At 30.7% G+C, this 13,024-nt stretch overlaps 1 protein-coding gene across 2 annotated transcripts; it reads left to right on the forward strand.

The window, feature by feature from the left end:
* Window positions 1-302: 302 nt before the first annotated feature.
* LOC134705201 (uncharacterized) lies at window positions 303-10,659 on the forward strand. Of its 2 annotated transcripts, none has more exons than XM_063563963.1 (8): window positions 303-376; window positions 1,126-1,299; window positions 2,307-2,375; window positions 3,326-3,499; window positions 3,780-3,899; window positions 6,386-6,496; window positions 6,872-6,938; window positions 10,408-10,659. In XM_063563963.1, the coding sequence occupies exons 1-8, from the start codon at window positions 316-318 to the stop codon at window positions 10,436-10,438; spliced, it is 807 nt and encodes a 268-aa protein (XP_063420033.1). In that variant the 5' UTR covers window positions 303-315; the 3' UTR covers window positions 10,439-10,659. The 2 variants fall into 2 exon arrangements, with proteins under 2 accessions (XP_063420033.1, XP_063420034.1); XM_063563964.1 differs by having other exon boundaries at window positions 3,329-3,499.
* The last annotated feature ends 2,365 nt before the right edge of the window (window positions 10,660-13,024 follow it).

Below are 13,024 nucleotides of genomic sequence, written 5' to 3' on the forward strand. Positions count from 1 at the left end.
TAGACAACTTTACCCTTAGTCTAGACCCCTTATGATGAAATAGCTCTTCGCATATTTAGATACGTATACATCATCGCTTTTCAATATTTGGGCACAGCCGTTCAGAATGAGGGCAAATCCAGAAAAGCAATTAAAAGGCAAGAATTTCAAGTGTTATTTTCTATTTATTTTTTTGGGGAATTCTCTATTGAATTGAATCATCGTTTCCCCCAGGAAGTCGTATACTCAATTATCACATTAAAAAAAAAATAATTATTTGTATCCGTCCTGTCATGCGGAAATATTAAATATTCATAAAAAAAAAAGAAAAGAAAAATGTCCTCTGTTAGGTTTAAGTTTATTCTAATAACTCTTTACTATTTCCAAGCAATCACAGGTAAGTGCTTACTACTAATTCATTTCTTAAATTCGATTGACTTTGTTATTCGCTTACAAAAATATAACAATAACTATTTTTACATACGTATGCATTCATGGTTTTATCATTTTAAGATTTGAGCATTCCTGATGAGGTTCAATCCAGAAAGCAATTTTCGTTTTGTTTTTCTCCGCAGTTAATGTTCGCAATAAAGAAAGATTCATAGTTACAATAAGGAATTATTTTTTTTGTCGATGAAGTATAAAAAAAACCAGTTGTCCTTTCAATCTGACATACGCATGTTGGCGAAAAATTCAGTCTGTAAATTATCGTTGGAAAATTGGACATAATATGGTTATATAAAATTGCAGTACCGATAAACAAGAGGAACAATCATAAAGCACCAACACTAAAATGTATATATATAAACTAACGGCGACAATAATATGGGCATTGGGAATCCCAACAATTTACCAGTATTCTTATGTGAAATGACTTACAAATAGAAAATACTTCTGTTAAAAAATAATTAAAAACTTGAAGAATTAACTAATTACAAATGTATATATAAACTGATCATTAGTCTAATTGTTATTGTTTACGTTTTCGGATATGATATTATATTGCTAAAGTGACATAAAGGTCCAATGAGCCGATTGTAAATATCAAATTGCTATGTTTATAATTGTATAAATATATGCTGTGATACACATGTCACTATAATAAATACTTACTTACTTACTTACTTACTTTCTGTTATCATTTAGGTGGTTTTGAGAAATCTGTATCATGGAAGGAAGCAAAACGTGAATGTAAGACGATGTACAAAATTTTGTCCCCTTTGAAGTCAGTCCAGCGCTATTTGGAAACTAACAATTGGACAACTCGATCGGTATGGACATCAAATTATGGCCTCAATTTAGGATGCAATCGTACCTCAGGTAAGAAATTAAGATAAGTGTTGTAAAATGTAGAAATATTTCACAAATTAACATCAAGCTTATTGTTAATATGTACATGTATGTTTTTAAAGTGTCTCATAAGTCAAATGTTTGGCTGGGCATTGATTGAATTTTAAAGATGTTACTTAATTTACTTGTATATATGTACTGTATCAATCGATGTGTGACATTCAAATAAAATATATATTTATTTATTTATTTATTTGTAAAAGATTCATAATTTTAATAACGTGTTATATTATTCTGCTATTTGCATTTGTAAATTATTTCTCGTAATGTTTAGTCTAATGTTTTTGTAATATCCATTTGACGTGGCTCGGTACTTATACATCCAATCATTTTGTTTTTGTGCTACAGTATTCTTGTCTTTCGTTTTTGCTAATGTACATTATATCTAATCCTTTTTCTTTTTCTTTGTTGACTTCTGTGTTTGTTTTCATAATGATTTAAGTTATAACACAATGTTACTTGCTGTTCCCCTATTTTTGACATTTTTAACTGTTATGTGCATGTTTTGTTCGCACATCGTTATCAATATGTTGAAGTCTATGCGACTGTCATACCAATAAGAGGTTTAGCTACCTACAAACTAGGTTTAATCCACCATTTTCTACATAAGAAAATTACTGCACCAAGTACTAAGTCAGGAATAAGACAGTTGAAATACATTCGTTTAATGCGTTTGAACTTTTGATTTTGTCTTTTGATAATGGACTTTTTTGTATTGAATTTCCCTTGAAGTAAAGTATTTTTGTTATTGTACTTTCGGAGATTTCTTATCAACTGATAGATACCTATTACAAAAAGGTTATTTATATTAGACATGTAAGACGAAAACGCAACATTGTAACTACTAAAAAGTGCGTTCAATAAAGATCATGCTCTGACTGATTCCGTTTTCTATTTTTAGTTGTTAACATTTATTATAAAATTTCTTTTCTCCTTAAAAACGTAAGCACAAATTCTGTTTGAATTGCATATTTCAGGTTTTTGTAGTAGGTTATACATTGAGCAAATTCCGAAGAGCGAACATTATGAAGGATTGTGTGAGAATGGTTGGTATATATTCAAACACATTTTGTAGATGTAAATTAGAAGATAAAGTGTGTAACACTACATATGTTTAATTAGGTGATTTTTGCGTTCCCATGAATTTGATTGCCTTATTTTCTTCTGAATAATTACACTCCAAATTAGCGTTGATATTATTCCCTTTTTTTTACACCTGATCCCTTCACATTTGCAATACACTAATGAAAAAACCCTTATGAGCTGGGATATCCTTGCAGTGTTATTTGATGTTTTCCTTCAACGTTTCAGTCGATGTCCCTTCTGTCAGACTTTTCTTTCCCGATAGTATCGCCACTCCAGTAGTTAGAACTCCCGTGTTGAAATTTTGATTTCTGTAAATTAACTTGTAAATAAACGATGAATTATAAGAAGGAAAAAGAGTTATCCATAGGCATAGACATATTTGGTACAATTTTTTGGAATTTTTGTTTTCAATGTTATTCAACTTCGTATTTGATTTGGCCTCCATGCTATTTTAATCTAAACACCACTAATAACTTTTATTCTGATGAAAAACGCGTCCGGCCTTTCAAATAATAAGCCTTGTATCCTTGAAAACATTTCATACATATCAAAATTATATATATATATATATATTCTCTTTTTATTCTCCCGCTAGAGTCGAACGTTATGTATAAAAACGTCCGTTTGTTTATCTGTACAAAACCTTAAGCATAAAGATCACACAACGCGAGTGAATGTGAAATGCAACAAAAACACCTCCGCTAAAATATTTTTACGTTCATCTTTTTTTTACAATTATTCTGCGAACTTTACCTGACGTCCATAACAATTTCCAACGTTTACGAAAGATAACCTGAAAACCACACTTATTGTATTCATTGCCACATGTTCAAAGCAAACATACAAACATACTAACAGAAATACACAACAGAATTAAGAATTATTTATGGATGTACAAGGTTTTTTTTAGCAGATTACTCAGTCACCGGAATTGGAACACATTTTCAAATTGGGTCCAACAATACCTTTGAAGAAACATGCATAAAAGGTTTTCCCGTCGACGTAATCGATATGTCAGCACTTAGGCATGCAATCGAAGAAATGGAAGTCAATACAAAATACTGGATAAATTCTGCGAATATTGGTACGTATACATTGTTATTGTTGACGTATAAAAGTCCTCCGATCTATTGAAATATTATCAGTGGTGTTAAATTTGATAAACGATTATTAGTATAATGGTCGTCAATCGTAATTAATATTACCAGATGAAATATTTTACCATATGTGTTCGTGATGGTAAAAAAAGTAAACCCTTACATTTAATGAGGAAAAGAATATTTTTTACTTTAAAGTTTATTTTTGAATAACGGTTTACTACTGTTGCCTTTATAGTAACCCTTTATGTATGTGTTTCTTCTTAGCTATTGACAGCTTTGTTCTACACTGTATGCTTTACATCAGATACCAAAATAGAACAGGAAATTATGAACAGCTGACAAAAACTGATTGTAGAGAAAAGTATCCATTTATGTGTATAGAAGGTATTTATCTTATAATCCTAAAAACACCATTTGATATTTATACTTTGAACACCATATCTAGAAAGACCTTACTTTACGTGTATTGTCGTTTTATCCTCAACAAAAGACACTAATCTCCAAAAATGTTCATATATATATATAAAAGTCTAAATTGAAAACTACATTCAAACCTATGATTGCGTTGGATCAAAACCGCAATTTTTATACGTGTGCATGTTTAATATAGATAGAGATAGTCCCATACCAATGTTGACAACCGTAATGATTATGTTTTTTTTAAATACTACATCATGTACATTTAATATGTTTCTCATCGGCTGCTATCGATAACAAGGATTTTACGCTCGCTTAGCCTGTCAGAGGCCTTCCAGTAGGGATCAAAATAATAGCTTGTGTCACATTTCGATACTTAAAACTTTTTTACAGTATGATTTAAAAAGAAATGTGTTTAAAACATTCTTATTACTATCACACATAACGCTTAAATTGACAATAAATATGCCGATTTAATATCATTAAATAATAGAAAAATATAGTTAGTGTAAAACATGTCGATTTTTATGCTGCGTGATAATTAGTTATAATTAATATTTTTCGACAAGAAAAAAGATACGACAAACCAGTACAATTTTAGAAAGCGACAATTGTATTAAATTGCTTTTAAGTCCAAAAAAGGTTACTTAAGTATTGCTTACACATTCATTACTACCTATGTAGCCTGTTACGAATTCAAAGTTAACGACATAAAGACATGATATCAGCGTTCCAATTGGGGCATGAAAATTAATATCAATCAAGGATTTCTTGGATCATCGTTATTGGTTTAATTTGTGATGCTCAGTATTTAGTTTTAGATGTCGTGTTTTGAAAATTTTTGTTTGCCTTGTTTAGTGTGATATTACTTAGTAGGGTGTCTTCGAATTGTGTATTTTTTTTATATCCATTCGATATAGTATCTTAGATGTTTTTTCCAAAACCATTCACCTTATTTTTTTATAACTTTTTTATCACCTGAAAGTACTCAAGGCTCCTTATCAAGAAAGATAACGTCAACATAGTTAATAGTTGTTGACAAATTTGAATCGGTTGCAAAAATCGAAACGGGATTAAATATGTGAAAGAAGGTTTTTTATCACTTTAAGATCACCTGGCTCAAAGGGTCAAGTGAGATTTTCTCAATACTTTGTGTCCGTCGTCCGTCGTCGTACGACGTCGTCTGTTAACTTTAAAAAAAATGTTCTCCTCTGAAACTACTTGGCGAAATTAAACCAAACTTGGCCACAATCATTATTGGAGTATCTAGTTTAAAAAGGTGTCCGGTGACCCGGCAAACCAACCAGATGGCCACCATGGCTAAAAATAGAACATTGGGTAAAATGCAGTTTTTGGCTTATACCTCTAAAACCAAAGCATTTAGAGCAAATCTGATATGGGTTAAATTGTTTATCCTGTCAAGATCTATCTGCCCTGAAATTTTCAGATGAATCAGACAACCTGTTGTTGGGTTGCTGCCCCTGAATTAATAATTTTATGGAAATTTTGCTGTTTTTGGTTATTATTTTGAATATAATTATAGATAGCGATAGACTGTTAACTGCAATAATATTCAGCAAAGTAAGATCTACAAATAAGTCAAATGACCGAAATGGTCAGTTGAACCTTTTATAGTTAATTTTTTAACCATTTTTCGTAAATCCTTGTAACCTTTTACAAACATCTTCTCCTCTAAAACTACTAAGCCAAATTAATCCAAACTTAGCCACAATCTTCATTGGGGTATCTAGTTTAAAAAATGTGTCTGGTGACCCGGCCATTCAACCAAGATGGCTGCCACGGCTAAAAATAGAACATAGGGGTAAATGCAGTTTTGGGCTTATAACTGAAAAACCAAATTTTTTTTTTTTTTAATTATCTTAAATATTTTTAAAGATAAAGATAAACTGTGAACAGCAATAATGTGTAGCAAAGTAAGACCTTAAATTAAGTCAACATGACCAAAATGGTCAATTGACCCCCTAAGGAGTTATTGTCCTTTATAGTAAATTTTTAACAATTTTCTTAAAACTTTTTCCACTGAAACTACTGGGCTAAGTTCATTAAAGATAGAGATAATTATAAGCAGCAAGAATGTTCAGTAAAGTAGGATGTACAAACACATCACCATCACCAAAACACAATTTTGTCATGAATCAATCTGCTTCTTTTGTTTAATATTCATATAGACCAAGGTGAGCGACACAGGCTCTTTAAAGCCTCTAGTTATAGATAGAGATAAACTGTAAACAGCAATAATGTTCAGTAAAGTAAGATCTACAAATAAGTTAATATTACTAAAATGGTCAGTTGACAAGTTTGTCAATTTTTCGTTTTCTCATTTAAGCATGTCGACTATTGATTTAAACGAGCATGATATATCCGCTGATAATATTTACCATTGCCGTATGAGGAATCTCGTAAAATAACAAAACAATATTCGACCTTTTCAGGTGATAGTTATGGCACAGTTATTTCTAAAATGACATTTCCAAATAATGTTGACCTTACAACACAGGCAGTGTTGAAAACAAATCAATCTGAAGTCAACTCTTCCGAAGAAGGTAAGTTCCAGATTTAATTTTGATAAAATGTTTTTTTCTTACCGTGGTGTATTTATTGTTTTACTTTTTTCAACTGCTCTGAAAAATATATAACTTACGCATTCAACAAAAGAGCACGCAAGAAAATACAGTTTATTTTAAATTCAAAAATAGAAGAATTTGATTTATTGAATTCATAGTACATTTTGTAAAAGTTAGTATATCCGATGGTGACTAAAAATAAACATTATATATAATTTACGAGTCGAAACTTGGAAATTTTTTATATTCGAACACACTTTTCTAATCAACATTTATTGATCAAGTACTTGGACTACAATAAATAGACACTACTTTATACAAACCTTGTATCATTTTTTATGTGTTGAATTTCAGGGACAGTTACTGCTATAACATTGACAGTAGGCATGTTGGTCATTGGACTAGTTGTGATCTTTGTGATGTAAGATATTTTACACATTTTATAGAACAAATAAATTATTTGTATACTGTTTGTATGGTATTAATTAAAAAAAAAACCTTAAAATTGTGCATACACATCATTACATTTAGATATAGATGGTAAGGAGATATATTTCATTCCCTACAAAAAGGGAAAAAATATGTAATTGAAAACAATTGAAAGTTATAATCACTGCCATACAGAATGTTTCATCTTTTATCAAAAAGATGGGGTTCGTGTTGTTTATTCTTAAGTTGTCTATGTTGTGTCATGTGTACTATTGTTTGTTTGTTTGTCTTTTTAATTTTTAGCCATGGCATTGTCAGTTTGTTTTAGATTTATGAGTTTGACGGTCCCTCTTGTATCTTTCGTCCATCTTTTATCAATGACGGTTTTAAAGTCAAATACGTACATACAGATTCAGATTCAATATTTTATTATAGTCTCACCACATACGAACATAAAATGAGATTCACATATATAGATTTAAAACATTAAAACATTTGCATTGCATGTACCAATCTTAAAAAGATTTATGAGAGACTTTTAAGATATACTATATACATACCTGTTGTTGGGTTGCTGCCCCTGAATTATTAATTTTAAGGAAATTTTGCTGTTTTTGGTTATTATCTTGAATATAATTATAGATAGCGATAAACTGTTAACTGCAATATATACATATAAACATATTTTTACACATTTTAAATTAAAAATTCTGACACAATATACATTTTTACTAAATGATATTAAAACATTTGTTTCTTTAAAAACTAGTGAAATAAAATACTATTTCTTCTTAATAAATGTTGTTGCAGGTTTTGGCAACTATAGCAGCAACATTGTCATTACTAGATAAAAATATTATTTTTTCATTATCTGATAAAAGGTTAAAATGTTCATTAAAATGTAAAGCTTCATGTATCATGATTTGTCTTAGATCCACATATAATGGGCATTTTAAAATGACATGCATTTCATCTTCAACAATAGAGCTTCAGTTAAAACATGTCCTCTCGTGGACTTCTTTCTTTTCATATCTTCCAGTTTCTAGTTTTAGTGGAGCTACCCCACATCTAAATTTAGCAAATGAACTTCTGTTCTTTAAAGATATAATATTTTGCAAATAATTTTCAGTACAATAGTTATTTTTAAACAATTTGTAAGTTCTTAATTTACTTCCCTCTGCATATGCAGCAACTCTTGTACACCAGTTTGATTTAAAATTATCAAATACATCCTCCTCAATTTGTTTAATACAATTTGTGTTTAATACATTTGATTCAAAATTACAATATTGCTCAAAATTATACAATTTTAACATTTCTATAACTCTAAAACTCCAGTTTTTAATTCTAGTATTACACTTTCGTATAGACCACTTAAAATTTTTAAAATTTATACTTTGTGGGTCAATTTTGAAACACCTAGCCCAATGTCTCAAGACACTTGACCATTGTTTAACGCATGGAGGTTTCCAGCCCATATCACCAGCTATGGCATCATTTGGTGTGTATTTGCCAACACCCATGAAAAATCTCATGGCTCATGCAAGTGTAGAATTCAGTCAACAGTGATTAACCAATGTTCAATTATCATTAAAAATAACTTCAACTAAAAGAATCACCGAGATTGCATGAACATCCGGAGCCACAATCATATTATCACAACCAAACGATAAGAAGATGTGGTATGATTACAAATGCGACAACTCTCAACAAAAGACCAAATGATGTAGAATCTGTCATTGTTTATGATGCAGTCCTATTGACAGTGATGAACACTTGGAGTCTATAACACTGTTCAAAATGGTATAATAGACAGTCGAGAAATTGAAATCCTGTAACTAAAAACCAATGAAAGACCGAAAACCTTAAGCATTAAATTCATGGCTTTATCTCGTTACGTAGTTGTAATTGTGAGCGAGTTGCTTAAGCTTACGGATATGTAAACAAGTATCTCATGTATCTTTTGAACTGTAATCCGTAAAAACAGGCCCGATCACAAACCTGATCCAACAGATCAGATGTAAATATATTTCTTTTAAATTAGTTTCAACTTCAAAGGCACATTAAATAGGATAATATTCTTCGACAAAAAACCCGGATTATATAAGAAATGACGATATAAATTATTCTGAAGTTGAATATAAACATTTCATTTGATGTTTGGTCTTGTCATTAATAAATAAGCATATCTTTTTTCTATTTAGAAATATTACTTTTTATCTCATACTAGAAGATAATGAATAATATTGAAGTATGACAGTTTTCTGTTTTAGATTTTTTTATTTTGTATATTTTGACAGTCAAGTTATATGTATAAATAACAGCCTAAAGAACTTCCTTATATATACCATGGCTTTAAATAAACAGTGATTCATTTTGCAAAATCGTATATTTGTTATTAAAAAACAGTAAATTCCCAAAATGGAGTAGTGTGACTAGAATAGGTTATAGTTGTATCCTTTTTAGCTCACTTAGAGTCTATCGTCCGCCGTCGTTCATTTTCTTTTACAATAAACTTCTCCTCTAAAAATACTGGACCAAATTTAACTTAACTTGGCCACAATTCTTATTTGGGTATCTAGTTTAAAAAAAAAATTGGGTCAGATGAAAAAAAAAGAACATAGGCGTATAATGCAAGTTGTATCTTGTATTTGAAAAACTGCTATGAAAAAGGTAAGTATGACACATGCAAAACTATTCAAAATTTTGAGCTCTACCAATTGTCCGTATAAGTCAAAACTGTCAGACAAATTCTTGTTATTCCCATAAAAGACAAATTTTACCATTTTTCATATTTTCATTTGATCTTTATCTTAAAAAAACCTAAAATAGTTGATTGCAATTTAATTGCATAAATGATCAAACAAAGCGCACTGCCGAGATCGTCAGTCCGCCAGTCCTAATTAGAGTTTTTGGCCTTTGATGAAAACATATTTTTGGCGTTGTTTTCATGATATCCTGAAATTATAAAAGATAGATAGAAACTGAAATAAGCAAAACATATCAGCAAGTCTAGACCTACAGTTAAGACGTTTTGATTTAAATCTTTTGACGACTCCTTATTTTAGTTATTGTCAGAGATTTTTGTTATCAATTCTATTCTCGTCTACAATGTTCGAGGGTGTCATTTTTTGAACGTACACATATACCAAAATGAGCGACACATGCTCTGTGTGGCCACTAGTTTCTTCGTATCATTATTTTCGAAAGCATAACACATATCTATCGAAACTTCTAAAGACTGGAACCTTTATTATTGCTTTATGCGAATCGATCGACTATATAGTCATATTAAACAGATTTCGTACATGTAGGAAGGTTTCAAGGTTTCATACTGTATTAAGATATTTCATAATAAAACAACCGTTTTGGAAATTCGTTTCTCAGAAACTAGGTCATACGATAACTTACTTTTATTGTATTGTATTGACACTATTAATACTTGAAATTATCTTTTTCAGTTATAGGAAGAAACTGTCATGTGGTAATTAGAACGCCGTGCAGCAGTTAACTTCGAATCTTGACAAATGCTATCAACGAAACAGTGTATTAGCATTAACGTAACAAACGTAGAAATATGTGTTCCACTGTAATTTGAATGATGATGATGTTAGATTTTACAAGATCATCTTAAATTACTATCATGTAAAACACGTTGATTTTGTTCAAGTTTCATGATTTAAGTTTTGCACAAAATAAAAGTCTTAGTCTTGTCATATTGTTTATTGCCCAACGCCTGTATCAAGTCAAAGTTATTTATGCACTGTACATTAAAGCATGACAAAAAAGCGCAAAAAACATTATATGCAAACAAAACTGTATAGTCTTCAGCAAAATTACACTGAAAATTAATGTTAGGGTCAATTAAGTAGGAAATTATCATTGCTTGGAAATGCCCAGTAACAACAATATAAGATACTAAACGATGAGGGGATTAAAAGAAACCTAATGATGAATTAGCTTTCACAAAAATTTTGAAATTCTCTAAATTAAAGGAATATGCACTGTACATTAAAGCATGACAAAAAAGCGCAAAAAAACATTATATGCAAATAAAACTCTCTAAATTTAAAGAATGAATATCCCTCATGCAATGCTCTGATTCCTTGCCCGGCTTTGGCTGTACTAAGTCTTGTTTGTTTATAGCTCTTCATCTTTTTAATAAGCTTTGGATTTAAGATATTCTGAAGACACATCGATTGCTGAAATGCGGATCTGGTGCACAAACACTGATACCGTTTATGTTATTCCAGCTGTTGAATACTTTGGTGTCCTGAAATAGATTTTTGATTTCTATTATGTAACATTACGTACAGTGGCAAATATTAAATTTAAGAATCTTTTGAAAAGAAACTGAATGACTCGATAAAAATTGTCACGGTCAAATCTGCAGAATATCCCAATCTTATAAAACCTTTTCCGTTTAGTACTAGTTTCAAACAAAAATTGTTTAAACGTCGCAAGTATACAAAAATGCATGTTTAATTTATTCTTTTAAAAGAATTTAGTTGCATGATCAATAAAATCCGAAATTCCCAGAATTTTATGCTAAAAATAGTTGACTTCTTCGTTTAGTTTCTTATATTTGTTACTGGACATTAGACATCATCGGTAATTTCCTACAAAAATTACCCAAACATTGATTGTCGGTATTATGTTGATGAATAAGATAGGGTCAAAATACAAAGACGACACAAAAGCACAAAGTCGACTATAAATAAAATTGAGAATGGAAATGGGGAATGTGTCAAAGAGACAACAACCCGACCAAATAAAAAACAACAGCAGAAGGTCACCAACAGGTCTTCAATGTAGCGAGAAATTCCCGCACCCGGAGGCGTCCTTCAGCTGGCCCCTAAACAAATATATACTAGTCTAGTGACAACGAACGCCACACCAATTTCCAAATTGTACACAAGAAACTAATATAAAAACAACACAAGACCAACAAAGGCCAGAGGCTCCTGACTTGGGACAGGCGCAAAAATGCGGCGGGGTTAAACATGTTTGTGATATCTCAACCCTCCCCCTATACCTCTAACCAATGTAGAAAAATAAACGCATAACAATACGCTTATTAAAATTCAGTTCAAGAGAAGTCCGAGTCTGATGTCAGAAGATATAACCAAAGAAAATAAACAAAATGACAATAATACATAAATAACAACAGACTACTAGCAGTTAACTGACATGCCAGCTCCAGACTTTAATTAAACTGACTGAAAGATTATGATTTCATCATATGAACATCAGGCACAATCCTTCCCGTTAGGGGTTTAGTATCATACCATCATAACATATATGAGAAGAACATAACCCGTGTCATGCCAACAACTGTTTTAGAATAAATGTCTTTAGTTCCGACGCAAAGACCTTATCAGTGACTCAATATTAACGCCAAAATATGCAATCTTTAATGACTTGACAACAGTATCGTAATTATATCCTTTCTTAATCAGTCTATTTAAAGGTTTTGTAAGTTTCTGAGGTGAATACTGACACCTTTGTGCTTTATAAAGAATATTTCCATAAAAAATTGGATGTGAAATACCTGAACGTATAAAAAGTCTGCATGTTGAGCTATATTTACGAATGATGTCTTTATACCGATGATAAAATTTAGTAAAAGTTTTGACTAGTTTGTGATATCGAAAACCCTGGTGTAATAATTTTTCAGTAATACATAAATTTCTCTCGTTAAAATCTAAAACATTGTTACAAACACGAGCGAATCGTACAAGTTGATATATATAAACACCGTAAGATGGTGACAAGGGAACGTCACCATCTAAAAACGGATAATTAACGATAGGAAATGAAAAATCATCCCTTTTATCATAAATTTTAGTATTCAGCTTTTCGTTAGTGATATAGATATCAAGATCGAGGAAAGGGCAGTGGTCATTATTAGTATTAGCTTTATTTAAAGTAAGTTCAGCAGGATAAATTTCATTAAATTAAATATACATACTGAAGTCGTCATTATTGAGAGCATTATATTACTTCTTCCGGCTGCTGTACATGTATATTCCGTTGTCCTAAAGTACAGTGTCTAGCTTTCTGATTTCTTTTATGTAA

Source organism: Mytilus trossulus, chromosome 2 (genome assembly GCF_036588685.1).
Source record: "Mytilus trossulus isolate FHL-02 chromosome 2, PNRI_Mtr1.1.1.hap1, whole genome shotgun sequence".
NCBI classification, from domain to species: domain Eukaryota; kingdom Metazoa; phylum Mollusca; class Bivalvia; order Mytilida; family Mytilidae; genus Mytilus; species Mytilus trossulus.

Bases quoted from the DNA above. Each gene is read 5' to 3' on its own strand.
- LOC134705201 (XM_063563963.1), top strand. From the start codon at position 316: ATGTCCTCTGTTAGGTTTAAGTTTATTCTAATAACTCTTTACTATTTC. The intron at 1,300-2,306 runs GTAAGAAATTAA...TGCATATTTCAG, and splicing joins AGGATGCAATCGTACCTCAG to GTTTTTGTAGTAGGTTATAC. The intron at 3,500-3,779 runs GTACGTATACAT...GTTTCTTCTTAG, and splicing joins GATAAATTCTGCGAATATTG to CTATTGACAGCTTTGTTCTA.